General features: G+C 45.5%; 1 protein-coding gene across 1 annotated transcript in view; it reads left to right on the top strand.

Moving 5' to 3' along the window:
• Positions 1 to 15,727, top strand: part of CMTM8 (CKLF like MARVEL transmembrane domain containing 8) — a 107,008-nt gene that overhangs the window by 83,187 nt on the left and 8,094 nt on the right. Inside the window, exon 2 of the mRNA XM_021071501.1 lies at positions 15,035 to 15,208. Coding sequence (XP_020927160.1) covers positions 15,035 to 15,208 — 174 coding nt within the window. The remainder of the gene's footprint in view (positions 1 to 15,034; positions 15,209 to 15,727) is intronic.

The following is a 15,727-nucleotide window of genomic DNA, read 5'->3' on the forward strand; positions in this document are numbered from 1 at the left end:
GTGCGAAGGTGACTCTAAAGAAATCACTCAGGGAATTCCGTTGTGGCTCAGCGGGAATGAATCTTGACTAGTATCCATGAGGATGCAAGTTCGATCCCTGGCCTTGCTCAGTGAGTTAAGGATCCGGCGTTGCCATGAGCTGTGATGTAGGTTGCAGACGCAGCTTGGATCTGGCGTTGCTTGGGCTGTGGTATAGGCCATCAGCTGCAGCTCTGTTTTGACGCCTAGCCTGGCAACCTCCATATGCTGTGGGTGTGGCCCTAAAAAGACCAAAAAAAAAAAAAAAAAGAAAACACTCAGGAGGATGATATAGTTCCTTGATGGTACAGGGAAAGGGTTTGCCCTTTTGTCCTGTCATCTCTCCTGGCTCAATATATTAATGATTTGGTTTATTTGAAACAATATAAGAAACAAAAAATAGAACCATATGTGCACGTGCGTGTGTCTGTATATACTTCCTGGTGCAGAGTGTGTGTGTTGTTCAGCAGGATTGGCTAATTTTTTTCATAAAGGGCCAGACAGTAGATATGTTAGGCTTTGCAGTCAAAGGCCATGCATTCTGCTGTTGTAGCATGAAAACAGCCTTAGGTAACATTTAAATGGGTGAGTGTTGCCGTGCTCATGGGCTGTACATGACAGGCGGCCGGCTACAGGTGGCCACAGGCCACAGTTGTCAACCCCTGTGAAGAAGGAGCAGGGTTGTATTTGTCTCTCACCCAGGTGGTAAAGTCTGTGGGGGCAGGGACTTGGGCCCTGGTCACCTTTGCATCCTGAGCCCTCCGTACTGTGTCTGGCTTGTAACAGGAGCTCCCAGTGTGCTTGCCAACCAGGACAGCTCTGATGCCAACCCCTGTAGTCGATCAGCTTTCTTCCAAGATTTCTTGGTATTCGTTGTGTTGAAAGTAGCAATGCTCTGAATTGGATGTTTAAACCATGAGCAAATAGGATTTGCTGCCATCCATGGTTTCTTTCCATAAGTCTCTCTTTATTTATTCATTCATTCATTTCTTTGCCTTTTTAGGGCTGCACCCTTGGCATATGGAGGTTCCCAGGCTAGGGGTCTAATCAGAGCTGTAGCCGCTGGCCTACACTACAGTGACTCAGGATCTGAGCCGCATCTGTGACCTACACCATAGCTTACGGCAGTGTAGGATCCTTAACCCACTGAGGGAAGCCAGGGATCGAACCCATGATGCTAATCAGGTTCATTAACCTCTGAGCCACAACGAGAACTCCCACCATTTGTGTGTGTTTAAAATGAACCAAAGGGAGTTAGTTCCCTGGTGGCCTAGCAGTTAAAGAATCTGGTATTGTCACTGCTGTGGCTCAGGTCACTGCTGTGGTCTGAATTTGATTCCTGGCCTGGGAACTTCCACATACCGGTTGCAACCAAAGGGGAAAACAAAGGTGAACCAAGGTGCCACATGAGGGGGAGCAAATAAAAGGCCTTGTAATGATTGGCTCCAGGCCCTCCTGAAGCCAGCACTCTCTGGTGGGCCAACATCGTGGGCAGCTCTTGGGAATCTTGTTTTGCAGAACTGGGCATGGGTTTGCATTAGGGCATCTGCTCATTTTACCATTTCTTCCCAGTGACTTGTGCGTGGGAACGGTTGGCTGGTGATGTTCTAGGTGATGCCCCGTCCTAGCACAGCAAGGGAATGGAGCAGGCACCGGCTTCTCTCTCTAGCACTAGGCTCTTCATATGGCTGCCCCTCAGGGCAGGCTTGTGGTGTGCCAAATACTCTATTTCTTCCATTAAAAAAAAAAAATTATTGGAGTATTGTTGACTTACAAAGTTGTGTTAGGTTCAGCAGAGTGATTCGGTTATACTATAGGTATATTCATTCTTTTTCAGATTCTTTTCCCATATAGGCCATCAGAGTATTGGGTAGAGTTTCCTGTGCCCTACAGTAGGTGCTTGTTACTTAACGATTTTATGTATAGTAATGTGTATATGCCAATCTCAACTTCCCAATTTATCTCTCTCCCCAGCATTTCCCCTTTGGTAACCATAAGTTTGGTTTTGAAATATTTGAGTCTGTTTCTATTTCTTTTGTATCTTTTTTTTTTTTTCTTCTTTTGACTGCACTTGCAGCATATAGAAGTTCCTGGGCCAGGAATTGAATCCAAGCAGCTGTGGCAGCGTGGGATCCTTAACCCACTGTGCCACAGTGGGAACTCCTCTTTTGTTTCATTTTTTAAAAATTCCACACATTGATGATCTCATATGATACTTGTCTTTCTTTGTCTGACTTCACTTAATATGATCATCTCTAGGTCTGCCCATGCTGCTGCAGATGGCATCATTTCATTCTTTTTATGGCTGAGTAGTAGTCCGTTGTGTTATGTACCACATCTTCTTTATCCATTCCTCTGTTGATGGACATTTATGTTGCTTCCATGTCTTGGCTATTGTAAATAGTGCTGCAGTGAGCATTGTGGTGCATGTATCTTTTCAAATTATGATTTTCTCCGGATATATGTCCAGGAGTGGAGTTGCCCGATAATATGGTAGTTGTTTCTGCTATTATTTGTCATAACAGTAGCTGTCATTTATAGAGCTTATTGTCTCCTGTGAATTCTAAAGGATACATATTATCCCTGTGTGCAGATGAAGAAAATGGGACACAGAGAAGTTAAATGATTTGGGGTACATCATCGATATTATGTAGCATGATATTTAAGAGTTTGGACTAATTTAACACATGGTACCTGTTTCTCCATCTGTAAAGCAGTCTTGATGAAATGTACTTAGAGGGCAGCTGTGGGTTAAATGAGGTAAAGCATGTAATCTTTTTCCTTACTCTCTAGCACATAAAGCATATAATCTTCTTCCTTACTCTCTAGCACATATTGCTGTTACCTGGGGCTTGAGCACATAGTAAGTGCTTCAGAAATACTGGTTAAAGAAATTAAAGTTATTTGCCCCAGTCACACTCCTGGTAAGAATCCAAAGCCTGGAAGCTCAGTGGGTTAAGGACCTAGCGTTGTCACCACTATGGCTCAGCATGTTGCTCTGGAGCAGTTTTGATCTCCAGCCCTGGAACTTCTGCGTGTCACGGGCGCAGCCAAAAAAGAAAAAAGAATTCAAAGTGTGAATCTTTCTACCAGGCCAGATGGCCTTGGCATCATACCATTTAACCAAATAGGAGCAGAGGATGTAGTAACTGTGACATCGAGGGTGTCTGCCCTGTGCAGGGAGGACAGAGCTGAAGGCTGAAGCACTCCCTGTTCACTTGGCCTGGTATCTTGTTGGTATTATTGCCATAGGAGAGCCTTCAAGTTCAGTCCATACATCTAAGAAGCTGGATGTAGATAAGATTCCTTGGCACCACACAAGTGTATGAATCATGAATGACCCAGAAAAGGATGCTCTTTCCTTGAGAAGGGAGGAGGGGAGGCACTCCCAAGAGTCATTGTAAATCTGCATAAAAGACCATAACTGACCCAGTACCCAGCTGGTCCCAAGCACTATTGTGTATATATTACCTCACCTTGTCTTTTGACAACCCTATCAGAAAAGTGTCTGTATCTCCATTTTACAGATGAGGAAACTGTGGCGTAGGTTAGTGACTTTCTCAGGGACAGACTGAGTCCAGAGGACATGATTTCCCCACTGAGCTAACGCTGCTTCTCAGTCTGACATTACCGCAAGTGCTGGTAGCATCACTGCAGCAGAGAATGGGGAAGTGGAGACGGAAGACATCTAGACCCAATGATGCAAATTAAAATAACACCAGGAGTTCTCATTGCGGCTCAGTGGTGATGAACCCAACTAGTATCCAGGACTTGGGTTTGATCCCTGGCCTTGCTCAGTGGGTTAAAGATCCGGCATTGCCGTGAACTGTGGTGTAGGTCACAGACATGGCTCAGGTTTCGAGTTGCTGTGCTGCTGTTGCTGTAGGCCAGCGGCTGTGACTCCAGTTCATCCCCAAGTCTGGGATCTTCCATATGCCACAGGTGTGGTCCTAAAAAAAATTAAAAGAAAGAAACAAACAAAAACATCAGACTAGGAATTCCCTAGTGGCTCAGTGGGTTAAGGATATGGTGTAACACTGCTGTGGCTCTGGTTACTGCTGAGGTGTGGGTTCAATCCCTAGCCCTGGAACTGCATGTTGTAGTTGCAGCCAAAAAATAAAAATAAAATAACTCAGACTAGACATCTGTTCTACTCTGACCACTAACTGCCTCTGACTAAGCTTGTTGATCCTGAATGTCTTTTCCAGTACTGACATTCTTTGGCCCTCAAGCCACTATGGAATGAGTCTTGACTTTGAGAAAAGATGCTTTCTGGAGACTGATATCCAGTGGCAGGCCATGGGTCAGTCACTTCTGGAATTGACCTTGGCCCTTCATGTAATGGGTCAGAGCCTTAGGGAGATTCATGTCACCAGATGGAGTGTCTGTCTCAGAGTCTTGGCTTTCCCTCCATCACCCACATTTTGCCTGGCTAACTCCCATCTGTTGCAGAAATATCAGCTACCTCTGTACACCGATGCTAAATAGAAAGGCGGAGACAGAGTTGGAAGAAACAGAAAAAGTAGCTTTAATTGCCAGGCAAAGAGGGGAACACAATAGGGTAGTGACACAAGGACTGTGCCCTCCTTAAAGAGGGTAGTGAGGAGTCTTACAGTGTTTGAGGAGCAGGATGTGATCAGCTTGTGGACTTTTTCCTGATTGGTTGCTGATGAGGTAATGGGGAGTCAGCATTATCAGCCTTCTGATTCCAACCAGTCTGGAGTCTATGTACTTATGGGCAGTCACAGTTAACTTCTTCCACCCAGTGGGGGCTTCAGCACCTTTAAGACAGCTCCAAGGACATGGCTCAGAATATTATCTATAGTCCTTGTGGAAGAACTAAAGGCCCTTGACTTTGTTGAATGGCTCCACTATTACTATTCTGTCTTGCTTGACTGTTTTCCTTTTTCTCTGTATTTTCTCACTTCTCTGAATTTTTTTTTTTTTTTTTTTTTTTTTTCCTTTTTAGGGCTGGAGTCATGGCATATGGAAGTTCCCAGGCTAGGAGACCAGTTGGAGCTGCAGCTGCCAGCCTACACCACAACCGCAGCAACACGGGATCCAAGGCACATCTGTGACCTACACCACAGCTCATGGCAGTGCCAAACCCTTAACCCACTGAGCAAGACTAGGGATTGAACAGGCGTCCTCCTGGATACTAGTCAGGTTCGTTTCTGTTGCACCACAATGGGAACTCCCTGCACTCAGGTTTTTGAATGAAGAATGTTGTTGTGTGTGCAGTATTGAACGTAGCAGAAGGAGGCACCCAGGTATGGTCATATTGTTTGGTTCTTTCATTATAGGATACATTAAGCTACAATAGCTAGTTTCCAGTGTCACTGTATTGCAGAGAGTTAACATGGTAAATGATTTAAAGACCAGGGAGGTATTTCAGAGGTGGGCTGAGCCTGCACCTGGACAGTGCAGCTCCCCTGGGCAAAGCCAGCTGGAAGCAGCTGGTGCGTTGCCTCCAGGACAGTCTTAATCATCAGAAGTCACCTGTTTTCAAAGCTGAAGTGCAAATACTGTAGTGATGGTGTCCATGATGGTTCTAGATTAAAGTCAGAAAGAATTCAGCCAATCAGTAGTGCCTAGAAAAATTCCTGGCTCATAAGAGATGCTCAGAATATATTTACATAGACGAGACCCTCTAAGTTCCTCTGAGCATTAAAAACAACTGTCACAAATCTCAGAGGCTTCATAGGCAGGAGAGTCCTCCCAGACAAACTCAGCGTGTCTTTCAGTGTGGTTTTTAAAAATCCAAGGTGTCTGTTTCTTTGGTCTGCAGGACACTGGGATGAGGAAGCTGTGTGCGGATGTGTGCACGCTCAGGGCCCAGTGAGGCTTTTGGAATCAACTTGCTAACAGCCTCAGGAAGTCATGTCAAGGATTTCTTGTTGTGGTTCAGCAGGTTAAGGACCCGTTGTTGTCTTTGTGAGGATGTGGTTTCAATCCCCAGCCTGGCTCAGTCGGTTAAGGATCCAGCGTTGCCACAAAGCTGTGGCAGTTTCCAGACCAGGGATTGAACCAGGCTGCAGCTGTGAAAGCACCGAATTCTAACCACTGACCACCACCCCTGACTTTTGAGTCACTGCTTGGCTCTGACCTTTTCTGCCCAGGGCACCTGTCAGGCCTGGATTTCCCCTCCTCCTGGGGATTACCTTCTCCTGTGGGTTTATTCCACAGTTCCTCTTTTAGAGTCTAGGCCCTCTTTTTGTTGGGTCATACCTTTCAGTAGATGGCTAAGAACAAATGTGTGTGGAAGGTGAATTTTTTAGATGCTGCATGTCTGAAAAAAAATATGTTGCATCTTGCTGTTCATTGATCATTTTCTGGGCTAGAAATCCCTACCTAGGGAGTCCCCTGGTAGTTTAGTGTGTTAAGGATCTAGCATTGTCACTCCTATGGCTCAGGTTTGATCCCTGGCCCAGGAACTTCTGCATGCCTCAGGTGCAGCCGACAAGAAAGGAGGGAGGAAGGAAGGACTTCCCAATTTGAAAGCTTTTGCCATTATCTTCTAATATCCTGTTTGCTTTTAGAAAAGGTTTAAAACCATTCTTTTTTTTTTTTTTTTTTTTTTTTGTCTTTTTACCTTCTTCTAGGGCTGCTCCTGCAGCATATGGAGGTTCCCAGGCTAGGGGTCTAATCAGAGCTGTAGCCGCCAGCCTACGCCAGAGCCACAGCAACATGGGATCTGAGCCGCGTCTGCGACCACAGCTCACAGCAACGCCAGATCCTTAACCCACTGAGCAAGGCCAGGGATCAAACCCGCAACCTCATGGTTCCTAGTCGGATTCGTTGACCACTGTGCCACGATGGGAACTCCCTAAAACCATTCTTATGTCTGATCCTTGGTTATTCTTTGTTTGTTAGCAGCATCTGCTCTTTGTACCTAATGTTCTAAAATTTCATGCTGTTCCTTGATTGGATCTGTTTTCATCTTTTTTTGCTAGATAGTCAGGGGAGCACCTTATAAGTAGGCATCCATACAAGCTTCCAAAAATGTGTCACTTTTGTCTCCTTTCCTAGTTACTTCCTTCTGATGATAATTTTAGAAGGGTTTGGGGAAGGAACAAAATTAGATTCATATGTTCATTTTGACGTCTTTACCCCTAACCTAAAATACATGCTGAAGCTCAGGAGTTGGCCCTGGCACAACAGGCAACAAAGGGGAGTGGACTAGAATAAAGATTCCAGAAACTGACCCGGTATATGAGAAGTCATCAATAAGTGATAACAGATCACCTGACCGTCTGTTAGGGAAAAAAATCATAAAATAGGACTTTATTCACCCCATATACAGAACTCAGTTCTAATTGGATTAAAGATTTAAGCACACATACCAAACTATAAGAAAGGAGTTCCCCAGTGGTAGCAGTTAAGGATCTGGCATTGCCACTGCTGTGGCCTGGGTTGCTGCTGTGGCGCAGATTTAATCCCTGGTCTGGGAACTTCCACATGCCACAGGTGCGACCGAAAAAAGTCTGTAAGAAAATCTAGGAGGACACTTTTATAATCTTGTGTTGAGGAAGCCCTTCCTAACTAAAAACATAGAGTAGAAGAAGGCTTAGGGAGTGACAGGTTAACTATGTAAAAATTTATAACTCTTATATGCCTAAAACTGATGTTGAAAAAGCTGGATAGGGGAGTTCCCATCATGGCTTAGTGATAACAAACCCAAGTATCATCCATGAGGACACAGGTTCAGTCCCTGGCCTCACGAAGTGGGTTAAGAATCTGGCGTTGCCATGAGTTGTGGTGTGAGTCGCAGATTCGGCTTGGATCTGGCTTGGCTGTGGCTGTGGTGTAGGTGTTCAGCTATAGCTCCAATTCAGCACCTAGTCTGGGAACTTCTACATGCTTCAGGTGTGGCCCTAAAAAGACCAAAAAAAAAAAAAGCTGGATGGGGAGTTTTGTGGTGGCTCAGCAGGTTAAGAATCTGGCATTGTCACAACTGTGGCACAGGTTCAGTCTCTGGCCTGGGAACTTGCCATGGGTGCAGCCAAAAAAAAAAAAGAAAAGAAAAAAGAAAAGGCTGTATTGGAAACTATTGCCACATGTGTAGTTGGTTACCATCCTTATTATGTAAAGATTCTACAGATCGGTAAGAAAGTGATTTAAAAAAAAAAAAAAAAAAAAAACATCAACAAACCAGGGAGGAACCAGAAGTGGCTAATAAACATTTGAAAAGATACCCTTTTATCCTCACCACTGATCAGGAAAATGCAAACTAAAACGCACAAGAAGGATGGTGTACATCAGTGGTTCATAATGTGAGTCTCTGGACCAGCAGCATCAGCCTTGCCTGGGAACTTACCAGAAATGCAGATTCTCAGATCCCTTCCCAGACCTACTAATAATAAAGTCTGAGGTGGAGCCTGAGGGTTTCACCTTTGGGTTAACAAGCTCTTCAGATGATTCTGATGTTTGAGAACCATTGCTGAGCAGCCAAGACATTCAGCCAGATGCTATTCAATATCAAAAATGAATTTCAGGAGTTCCTGTCATGGCACAGCAGAAACGAATCCGACTAGGAATCATGAGTTTGCGGGTTTGATCCCTGGACTCGCTCAGAGGGTTAAGGATCCAGCATTGCTGTGAGCTATGGTGTAGGTATTAGATGCGACTGGGATCTGGCTTTGCTGTGACTGTGGTGTAGACCGGCAGCTGCAGCTCCGATTCGACCCCTAGCCTGGGAACTTCCATATGCTGTGGGTATGGCCCTAAAAAGCAAAAAAATTAATTAATTAAATAAATAAATACATAAATGCTGTATCTCAAAGGCAGAGGAAGAGTTTAAAAAAAAAAAAAAGAATGAATTTCAGTATTGAAAGAAACCAAACGTGAAAGTACAGACCATAGAATTCAATGTCTATGAAGCTCCAAAGCAAGAATGACAGAAACCAGGGAGTTGCTACCCTCGGAGGAGAGACGGACTAACAAGGAGTATCGCTCCCCCAGGGGCTGGGCATGTTCCGTATCTTGATATGAATGCTGGTGACACAGGTTGGTCCAGTTTGTGAAAATTCATTGAGCTTCACTTAGGATTTAGAGACTTCCCTCTGTGCTGTACCTCAGTAAAGCAGTAAAACGTAAACATCTTTTTTTTTTTTTAATTTTTTTTTTTTTTTTTTTTTTTAGTTTTGTCTTTTTAGGGCCGCACGCTCAGCATATGGAAGTTCCCAGGCTAGGGGTCAAATCGGAGCTTCCCCTGCCACAGCTGTGTCATAGCCACAGCAACAAGGGATCCCTAACCCACTGAGCAAGGCCAGGAATTGAACCCACATCCTCATGGATACTAGTTGGGTGTGTTGCCGCTGAGCCACAACAGAAACTCCTAAGATTTTTTTTTTTTAATCATTTAAAACATGGGCATTTGATGAGAGTGCAGTGAGGGAGAGCAGGTGTACACTGATGAGAGGATCAGTCAGCACAAGGTTTTTCATGAGTGATTTGACAGTGTCTGAAGCTTAAAAAAATCTAGAAATTCCACTTCTAGGAATCTATCCTGGAAGTCATGTGTGCGGAGGTATACATTATATAAGAATGTTCCCCGGGCATTTTTGTACCAACATAAAGGAGACAACTTAACATTTCTCTCCATAGAGAACTGGCTACATGAATTATGGAAAAAAGAGCAACTGTTAAAATCTGTATAGATCTAGAAGGAGGTCCTCTGTGGTGTGGCAGACATAAACAGGTTCTGGGCACCACATACAGAGGGATCCATATTTTTAAAGGAAAAAGAAAAGGATTTGCAGGTGGTAGTGATAAATGCAAGCAGAAGTTGGGAAGGATAGAAAATTTTTATGTTTTTCTTGAGAACTTATAGCTAGTGGATGGGGGTTGTAATTTTTTTGTATGCTTTGTATATACTTTATACAGCTGTGTTTATTTTTACCTGCATTTATCACTTTTTGAAAAAAATTCTTTCTTTCTTTCTTTTTTTTTTTTTGTCTTTTTAGGGCTTTACCCACAGCATATGGAGGTTTCCAGGCTAGGGATCTAATCAGAGATGTGGCCGCCAGCCTACATCACAAGCCACAGCAACATCAGATCCTAGCCATGTCTGCCACCTACACCACAGCTCATGGCAACACCAGATCCTTAACCCATTGAGCGAGGCCAGGGATTGAACCTGAATCCTCATGGTTCCTAGTTGGATTCATTTCTGCGCCACAATGGGAACTCCTGAAATTTTTTTTAAGTTTTATATATTTACCATTCAAAACAAAAAAGCATCAGCCTAAAATAATGTTTATCAGTAAAAAAAAAAAAAAAAACATTATTTTTGTAGTCTAAGCAAATAAAGATGTAGAGTTCGTCTTTTTGCTTTTTAGGGCCGCACCTGAGGCATATGGAAGTTCCTGGGCTAAGGGTCTAATTGGAGGTGCAGCTGCCAGCCTATGCTACAGCCACAGCCACACAGATCCTTAACTCGTTGAGCGAGGGCAGGGATAGAACCCCCCGAATCCTCATGGATATTAGTCAGGTTCCTTTCCACTGAGTCACAGTGGGAATTCCTCGAGTTTGCCTTAAACACGCACACATACACAAAGCAGGAGATGCATAACGTTTTTGTAGAGTGATTTTCATCAGTATCAGTTATGGTGAAAGACAAAAAGGTTGCCTCTAGATATACTTCAGTTTCCTAGGAAATTCCCTTGAGTAGAACAGTTCTTTTCTTGACAGTTCTTTTCCAGTGTTTCCTGGTGAGATCTTAGGTCAGGTATTCCTGTTCTTTGAGAGACAGCTCAGTGAACGATGTTGTCTCTGTGTGTAAAAGATGACCACTGCTGGCTCATTAGACAAAGTGTCTCTAGATGGTGAACTCTACTTGCTTTAATAATGGAAACCACTTTCACATTCTGAGCCGAGAGCTGTTAGTTGAGCCTGTTGAGCTGGACACAAGCTTATTCTGGGAGCTCTTAAACCTTGCATGCTAGAGAGATGGCCAGTTCCGTTCCCGCTGCCTCTTCTCATGGTCGTTTCCTGTGTGAATCAACAAAGGGCCTCTCTGGCCTTTTCAGTTTGAATCAAGAAGCCCTTGGTGTTGTTGCAGACCCGGCCATGCTGGATTACATCTATTACCCATCTCAGTGATCCAGCAAAATATCACGCTCACGTGTGTAGATTACCTGTCAGTTCTGATGCATTCCTGACCACAACCCCACTGGTGTGAGGCTTATTAGCACTTTTTTTTTTTTCCTATTGGGGCTTCTTCACATTCAGTAAATTCTATTGCCACAGATGTAGGCACAAAAATACATTTCCATGAAACATGCATTTGGAATTCAAACATGAAATCAAGCAGGTAAAAGAACATCAACTTTCAGCTCTAAGGAGGGGAAGCAGCGATATTTAGAATCTGTTCCCTGCTCCCCAGCACAGATGTCCAGACCTCAACAGGGGGTGGCTGCTCTCAGTAAGCTGTTTAAAAGGTCCCCTGGAGGAGTTCTCTGGTGGCCTAGCAGTTAAGGATCCAGCATAGTCACTGCTGTGTTAGGGGTTCAGTCCCTGGCCTGGGAACTTCTGCATGCCATGGGCATGGCCAAAAAAAAGTTTGTTTTAATAAAATAAAAGGTCTCCTGGAAACCTGTCTGAAGGCTTAGTGATCTTCACAGGAAGCCTTCCTTCTTAAAGAGGGGCCCAACCTCTTCTCCCTTCAGTGTCCACTTCCAATCTCATCCCAAGGTCTCTGCTCCCTCCAGCTGGATAGGCTGTAACCTGAGCTCTTGGACTGTTGCTCAGTTCAGCCCCATAACCTGTTCCTGTTCCATTGTTCCAGCTGAGGAAATGATACCCTGATCCACTTGGGAGTCCAAGACCCAGGGGTACACTTTATCCTCATGTAATCTGTTAGATCTGTGCAGGTCCTGTCTCCTGAAATTTGTCTTGAATTCACTCACTTCCTATGTTCACCACCATAGTGGTCTGAACACATCCTCTCTTCTCCCACTTGGATTATTAGAGTCTCTGAACTTGTCTCCTCCCACACCCACGCCCCCTCCACGTGCCCTTCTCCCTGCACAGCTGGAGCTGTCTTACAAAGGCTTAACCTGATCTCATCACCGTCTTCCTCAGAACCTTCTCAGAGCTCTTAGGATAAAGCACAAAATAGGAGTTCCCACAGTTTCATCGTGGCTCAGTGGTTAACAAATCTGACTAGCATCCATGAGGACGCAGGTTCGATCCCTGGCCTAGCTAAGTGGCTTAAGGATCCGGTGATGCCATGAGCTATGGTGTAGGTTGCAGATGCGGCTCGGATCTGGCATTGCTGTGGCTGTGGTGTAGGCTGGCAGCCGTAACTCCGTTTGACCCCTAGCCTGGAACCTCCATATACCACGGGTGTGGACCTAAAAAGACAAAAAAAAAAAAAAAAAAAAAGAAAGAAAGAAATAGGAGTTCCCTGTGACTCAGCAGGTTTAGAAGTGACATAGTGTCTGTGAGGATGCGGGAGCTGATCCCTGGCCTTGCCAGATCCAAGGATCTGGCGTTGCTATGAGCTGTGATGCAGGTCGCAGATTCTGCTCAGATCCAGCACTGCTATGGCTGTGGTGTAGGCCGGCAGCTGCAGCTCCAATTCGACCGCCAGCCTGGGAATTTCCATATGCCACAAGTGTGGCCCTAAAAAATACAAAACATTCTCTAGAGTTCCCGTCATAGCACAGCAGAAACAAATCTGACTAGGAACCATGAGGTTATTTCGGGTTTGATCCCTGGCCTCGCTTAGTGGTTTAAGGATCCGGCGTTGCTGTGATCTGTGGTGTAGGTTGAAGATGTGGCTCACATCTGGCATTGCTGTAGCTGTGGTGTAGCCCAGCAACTACAGCTCCTACTGGACCCCCAGCTTTGGAACCTCCATATGCCGCAGGTACAGCCCTAAAAAGTCTAAAAAAACCCCAAATCCTTAGGTGTCCTGGGCCCATGTAATCTGACCCTCCCAAGACCTCTAACACTTTGCACCCATGTTCTAGGGCCCTCCCCTTTCCTACAGGTTTTTGAACCCTCTGCCCACACTGTGCTCTGTGCTGCTATGGCGTCATCCCGCCTGTCCTGCCTTCAGGGGGTTTTCAGACTCTTACTCGGCATGACCCTCCTGACACTTGCCGTTCCTGTCAGCCTGGTTCCAGCTCCCTGCTAGAGACCCTTGTCACCCCTTTATTTCCTTTGTAGCATTTTCCACAATTGTAACTATCTGAGTATTTCCCCCATTGTGCTGTGTGTCAGCCAGTCTCTTTAGTTTGTGCTCATGTTTCCTTGGGGCCAGAGGGCAGGAAGCCTGGCCCATCTCAGGTACTCCGGACAGGTGCTCCAGTGCTAGATGCTGTGGGATCAGCCTTGTGATTAGAGTCACCCTCATGTCATGCTCCATAGGCCATGGGAGAGCTAAGACTGGAATGAAATCGCTTGCCTGGAGTCACACAGTGATCAGCACTGCAGCCGGAGCCCACCCGGCCCAGACTCCTGAGACTGCCTCCTAGGAATACAGTTTAGTGTCAGCTTTCCTATGACTTAGGAATAAAGTCCTCCTGGCCTGGAAGGTGCTGGGATGGGAGACATACCCCTCGTCATGGCCTCCCTCCTTGAGGACTAGAGCCACCCAAGAGGGTAGACCAGCTTCATTCCTTCAGTTAGTGGTGACTCGGTGAGGCATCGGGGCAGTCTTGCTGTGTGTGCAGCAGTGATGAAGTCAGATGACCATTGTTGGAATAAGTGTGTCAGAACACCCATGTGCCCATGTCTGGGCAGGGGTGCTTGCTCCGCTCTCCCAGGCTGAGCAAAACTTGCTATCTGTGAGGAGGCTGTGGTGGCAGGTGGGGCGCCCTCAGAAGGTCAGACCTGGACAGCAGCTTAGCCTCAGGGCCACCTCAAGTGGACCTGTGGTTTTGTTCCCTTGACAGATATCAGCCTGGGAGCATATTCCAGCCACAGATATGTGTTGCTTTGCCCTCTTTGCTGACACTTTAAAAATCAAGATTATCACAGGTTCCCATTGTGGCTCAGCAGGTTAAGAACCCAGTGTAGTCTCCATGAGGATGTGGGTTGGATCGCTGACCTTGCTCAATGGGCTAAGGATCTGGCAATGCTGCAACTGTGGTGTAGGTTGCAGATGCAGCTTGGATCTGGTGTTGCCATGGCTGTGGTGTAGGCCTCAGCTGCAGCTCCTATTCAATCCCTAGCCCAGGAACTTATGTATACTGCAGGTGTGGCTGTAAATAGAAAAAAAAATTTAGGAGTTCCCCTCGTGGCTCAGTGGTTAACGAATCCAACTAGGAATCATAAGGTGGCAGGTTCGATCCCTGGCCTCTCTCAGTGGGTTAAGGATCCAGCATTGTCATGAGCTGTGGTGTAGGTCACAGACACGGCTTGGATCCTGCATTGCTGTGGCTCTGGCGGAGGCTGGCAGCTACAGTTCCTATTAGACTCCTAGCCTGGGAACCTCTATGTGCCCTGGGTGTGGCCCTAGAAAAGACAAAAAAAAAAAAAAAAAATTGAAGATCAACTATGCTTCAGTTAAAAAAAAAAAAGATAATCATGTATAGGAGTTCCCTGGTGGCCTAGCAGTTAAGGTTGCAGCATTGTCACTGCTGTGGAGCGGGTTTGATCCTAGGCTTGGGAATTTCTGCATGCTGTGGTTGCAGCCGAAAACAAAAGCAAAAAAGATTATCATGTACAAAGTTGAGTTGCTGTCTTCTTCTGAAGTGGGAGAGGGTGGGAAGAAGATCGAGAAAACCAGCCCACAACGATTGGCTGGAGCTGCCCAGAGACTGGCCCCTAAAACCAGGCACAGCTTTCTTGATTGCTGTGGTCTCTGGCCTGCTCTGTTTGTTCATTTTATCTTCCTGGCATTTGCAGGCATGTGAGTTTGCAGCCCCTCTGACGTTTGTTAGGTGTCCCATATATGTGTGTGAAAATTGTAATTGATACTTGGTATAATTATTTTTTTCTCTGTCCCCGCTTCCTCCTCCTCTTTTATCTTCTCTTCTTTTCCACTGCCTCTCCTGTTTTTCAGGTTCTGGGACTGCTGGTGTGGACACTTATCGCTGGAACCGAGTACTTCCGGGTCCCTGCATTTGGCTGGGTCATGTTTGTAGCTGTGTTTTACTGGGTGCTCACTGTCTTCTTCCTCATCATCTACATCACAATGACCTACACCAGGATTCCCCAAGTGCCCTGGACCACAGTGGTAAGGACATGGATAGGATGGAGTTTAGTCCTCCAGTCAATTTGGGATCGTCTCTGCCCACAAAGAAGAGGGCAAAGCCAGGGAGAAACAGCACGTAATCTAGAGATTCAGTTGCCCTTCAAGTATTTTCGATCTGAAACAGCATGTTGGAAGGTCCAGAAATTCCTTTTAGGCAAAGTAGTAACCCAGTTCCCCAAAGACTGAATCGAGAAGCTCTGTTCTCTGTGTATACTCTTGTTTTATGTTTTATGTTTTATTTTTGCTTTTTATGGCCACACCTGCAGCATATGGAAGTTCCCAGGCCAGGGGTCAAATCAGAGCTGCAGATGCAAGCCTATACCACAGCCACAACAAAGCAGAATCCGAGCTGCATCTACAACCTATACCATGGTCATGGCAACTCGGGATCCTTAAGTCAATGAGCAGAGCCAGGTATCCAACCTGTATCCTCATGGACACTAGTTGGATTCATTTCCATTGAGCCACAGTGGGAACTCCCACAATTGATTTATTAATTGA

This window comes from Sus scrofa, chromosome 13, assembly GCF_000003025.6.
Source record: "Sus scrofa isolate TJ Tabasco breed Duroc chromosome 13, Sscrofa11.1, whole genome shotgun sequence".
Taxonomy (NCBI): Eukaryota; Metazoa; Chordata; class Mammalia; order Artiodactyla; family Suidae; genus Sus; species Sus scrofa.